General features: G+C 35.8%; 1 protein-coding gene across 3 annotated transcripts; it reads left to right on the top strand.

The window, feature by feature from the left end:
- The first annotated feature begins 526 nt into the window (after window positions 1-526).
- LOC131011307 (chromatin remodeling protein EBS-like) lies at window positions 527-3,441 on the top strand. 3 transcript variants are annotated; one of them, XR_009096859.1, is made up of 5 exons: window positions 527-1,063; window positions 1,600-1,942; window positions 2,034-2,106; window positions 2,878-3,004; window positions 3,270-3,291. XR_009096859.1 is itself a non-coding variant. In XM_057939083.1 (5 exons), the coding sequence occupies exons 1-5, from the start codon at window positions 991-993 to the stop codon at window positions 3,294-3,296; spliced, it is 639 nt and encodes a 212-aa protein (XP_057795066.1). In that variant the 5' UTR covers window positions 527-990; the 3' UTR covers window positions 3,297-3,441. The 3 variants fall into 3 exon arrangements, 2 of the variants coding, with proteins under 2 accessions (XP_057795066.1, XP_057795067.1); XM_057939083.1 differs by having other exon boundaries at window positions 2,034-2,102; window positions 3,270-3,441; XM_057939084.1 differs by having other exon boundaries at window positions 529-1,063; window positions 1,630-1,942; window positions 2,034-2,102; window positions 3,270-3,441.
- The last annotated feature ends 695 nt before the right edge of the window (window positions 3,442-4,136 follow it).

Raw genomic sequence — 4,136 nt, 5'->3', positions numbered from 1 at the left:
CATTAATTTGTATAGCAGATGCAATAATAATAATAATAATAATAATAATAATAATAATAATAATAATAATAATAATAATAATAATTCTCATGTTCTCACGAAATTGTGGTTCTCACTATCCTATATATATATATACACTTCATGTATTTTTTTTTTGCAAGTTTCACTATCCATAAATTCATGTGTATTTGGCAAAAACTAAAATAATATTAATGCATCTTGTGAGTGAAATTAGATTAGACTATACTTTCGGCTATCTTGAAATCTTTTTTTTTTTGATACGAGAATTAAAAAAATACTACTACTAATATTTTGTGGGTAAAGTGGAAAAATAAAAAGATAAATAAAAGATAATTTTTTTACTAAATAAAAAATTATCTCAAAATTGATGAAACAACTCAAAAAGTAAAGTGTTTCGAGATAAGGAGGTACGGAGAGAGTATTTGAAGAAATTTATCCCAAATTAATGTTTTCAAGAATTTCGTGTAATAAAACTGCAAGGCATGATATTGACGTCGCTTCCTCTCCCATTGACAGTGCCTAACCTCAAAAAGCTGTAGTGCTACAAATGACATCTCTGCATATCATTAATGACTGCAGCAGAACGGTTTAAGAACTCTAAATCAGGATTAGTTCTCATAATTAATTCTTAAAATTGTAGTTTCACACCATTTTTAATACTCCAAAATTATACTCATTTCCCCCAATAAATACCATTTGAATACGGACAAAGCAGTGCTCTCTTAGGGTTTGTTTTAACCGCAAATTTTACCCCCCAAAAGTTCTAGGGTTTATGTAATTCTGTTTCCCGATTCTTCCGATTCAGCCCCCCATTAAAATGTGCTTTTAATTTTTTATGTTCGGTTCCTTTCAACGTCGTCATTTGAAGGGTTTTTTTTTCCGGTGTTTCGAAAATCTTCGACGGGAAGGCTGCTGTTTCTAGAGAGAGAGAGAGAGAGAGAGAGAGGAGTTTCTCTGACTAGTCTATCCATGGCGAAAACGAGACCTGGAAAGAGAGATGTAGATTCTTACACAATTAGAGGCACCAACAAAGTTGTTAAAGGTATACCGAGAGATGTATATTCTGTGGACCTATGTGAAATGCGGGAATTTTATGGATTGTGAAGTTGTGTGTGTTGCTTTGAGAGTGCTGCTGCGAAATGGGCTTTCGTTATTTTGTTATTTCCTTGGGATTAATGGTTGTAATGCAGCATTGCAGTGGGGAACTCGTGTTCTGCATGCATGTTTATGAATTCTTTACATTTTTCCTTTTGTTTTCTTTCTTTATTTATTTTGTAAAATTTGATAGCAAAAAAATCTTGGTTTCACTATGGGAATGAAGATGGGGCTGTAATTATCTCAGAGCTGGGCATCTTTGCTGATGTTCTTCAATGGCGTGAAGATTCCTAACTAAGAAATTACGAGCATAAATGTGGCACTATAGTATTAAGGAATAATAGTTTCTGTTTATTTTATTTGTGTTAGGCATGAAATTCGGCCTCTACTAGTAGCACACTGTATGAATGTTTTTAGATTTGGGTATATAGGTATTTGAGCTTCTGAATTTAGTTTTACTGTTGTGTTTCTGGGGAAATTAAGCTGGAGATTGTGTCTTGATGCGGCCATCAGAAAGTAACACCGCGCCTTATGTGGCACGGGTGGAGAAGATTGAGGCTGATAACCGTAACAATATGAAAGTCCGGGTGAGGTGGTACTACAGGCCAGAGGAAGCAGTCGGAGGAAGAAGACAGTTCCATGGAGCCAAGGAATTGTTCTTATCAGATCACCATGACACACAGAGTGCTCACACTATCGAGGGAAAATGCATTGTTCACTCTTTCAAGAATTATACTAAGCTGCAGAATGTTGGCCCTGAGGATTACTATTGCCGCTTTGAGTATAAACCTGCGACTGGAGCTTTTCTGCCAGATCGTGTGGCGGTGTGAGTGGTGCATATTTTATTGTGTGGTTTTGGTTCATAATGATGTCTTCCGGAGACACTAAATGATTTTTCTGTGATTACATTTTGAAAGGTATTGCAAATGTGAGATGCCCTACAATCCTGATGACCTGATGATACAATGCGACGAATGCAAAGACTGGTGTGTGAGTTATCCCTGACTCTGTTGTTTTTCCATAAAATAGATACTTCATCAAGTTCAATATCTCCCCTTGAAAATGTGAAAAGATGAATCCGTGATTTGAAACCATGGATTTGGTGTGATGAGTGCACGATGAGATTGTCCATGAGGCATGAGCTGTGTTATATAACTGGGTCAACAGTAAATAAAGCAGTATCTTGTTTTATAGGTTTCCTGTGAAAGCTCATTTCTTTTGTTTGAATACCCTTTCTTTGTCACCCAGTCATCTTCTAGAGAGATTAAGCTGGTATAATATACTCCTCTTTGTCCTCTTTGAATCATCCATAAATAACCAATCTGCTGCTTATACTTGATTTCTTTTTATTATCTTTATATGGAGCACATTATTTATTCTCATAAATTTTCTCGTTGTAGTATGCTCTTTGTCAATCTCACTAAGTAACAGATGTGCAATTGCCTCTCATGTGCTCATCCTAAGATATGGAGATTATTTTTTAGCACACAACACCCGCGATTTCATGTACTTGTCGGTTTAGATCTCATCTTATGTTTTTGGTAGGGAGTGACTTGGAGAGGGATGGATCGGGACAGGCAGCTACTTGTGTTTGGTACTCGTGAAATGTTTTTGCCCTTTCGAGATTCTATCATTCTAAGCAGTGTGGAGTTTTAGTTATTTGTCATGTCCCTTCCCCTGATGAAGCGCTCAAATTATTGTGGGTGCAATGATTTTATCTTAATGTTTCTCTTAATGGATTGTTGTGTGATTCTTTTGTAGGTACCATCCTGCTTGTGTAGACATGACAGTGGAACAGGCAAAGCAATTGGATCACTTTATTTGCGCTGAACATGGATCTGATGAAGACGTAAAAAAACTCCAAGAAACCTCACTTACAAATGGCAAAGTAAGCAGGCTTATTTTCTTGGCAAACTGGTTTAGTTTCTGACCCCTCTTATCTTGTTTAAGCTATCATACAAAACACCTTTAATGTGGAAAATATTTTTTACTTGATAAACACTTGGGCCTTCTAGGAACCTACAAGAAAAGAATTTATCTGTCCTTGAATACATATTTTATGTCGCTATAGTTTCGATCATAAGTATACCTGCTAGGCATTGCAGAGTTTTAATTTCCTCTCGTTCATCCGAGCTATTTTCATTATCGTGCAGGCAGAGACAAAGCGGCAGAGGAAGTAAGGCCACTATGCATTCTGCTGATCTCAAGCATTGTTGTACAGGCAGAGAAGTCTTCTTCCTCTGCTTGGGCTTGTGGTTATTTGTAATTAATGACATAGCAGATCATATATTGTATTAATCTATGCAACTATGTAGGTCATGCTTCCTAAAGAGATTAATCAGTTAATTAACTTGCTTTGCAATCTAATTTAGTCTCTAGGGTATCCTCATTGTAAGCTTCTGCATTACACTGCCCTTAGCAGGAGGATCAACCCATTTCTCAGATTTCTTTGATTTATTCCGCATTGATTAAGAATCCTACTTTGTATTTTGAGGATTTTCTAGTTCTTATTTCTCTTAAATCTAAAATTTCATATTAATTTTTCATGAGACTTCTCTATTTGAAAACCTATATAAAAGTTTAACACAGAAAGGTATAAAATATTCTTAGAAACATATCTTCGTTAAAAAGATCTCATAGTCTCAAGTTCAAAATCAAGCACTCGAAGCCTCAAATTTTGGAAAGAGCATCCACATCAGTCAGTTCATAGGGTTGACTCGAGTTAGCCCAAGCTATGAGTCGACCGATGCGGTATGCCTTGGCTCGAGTTGCGGCCTAATGAGATGAGCTCGGCTCATTGCCTCTTTAAGGCAGGCACATGTCTTTACGCATTGAATAAAAAAAACATATTTATTTTGAATTCCAGTGGTTACATGCTGATTTTATTTATTTTTGTTTGTTTCTTTTTCTTTTCCAACGACTATTTAGCCTTTAAATTATTTTTTTTTCCTTTCTCAACGGCACAACACAATTGCCTTTTTTAATTTTTTTTTTCTCTTATAAATACCTATTCCCATCTC

The sequence above is a fragment of the Salvia miltiorrhiza genome, chromosome 2 (assembly GCF_028751815.1).
Source record: "Salvia miltiorrhiza cultivar Shanhuang (shh) chromosome 2, IMPLAD_Smil_shh, whole genome shotgun sequence".
NCBI classification, from domain to species: domain Eukaryota; kingdom Viridiplantae; phylum Streptophyta; class Magnoliopsida; order Lamiales; family Lamiaceae; genus Salvia; species Salvia miltiorrhiza.
This window is presented reverse-complemented; position numbering and strand designations above follow the sequence as displayed.

Excerpts from the sequence above, each read along its gene's own strand:
- LOC131011307 (XM_057939083.1), top strand. The coding sequence starts at position 991 with ATGGCGAAAACGAGACCTGGAAAGAGAGATGTAGATTCTTACACAATT. Across the intron at positions 1,064-1,599 it reads CACCAACAAAGTTGTTAAAG|CTGGAGATTGTGTCTTGATG; the intron begins GTATACCGAGAG and ends GGGGAAATTAAG. Across the intron at positions 3,005-3,269 it reads CCTCACTTACAAATGGCAAA|GCAGAGACAAAGCGGCAGAG; the intron begins GTAAGCAGGCTT and ends ATTATCGTGCAG.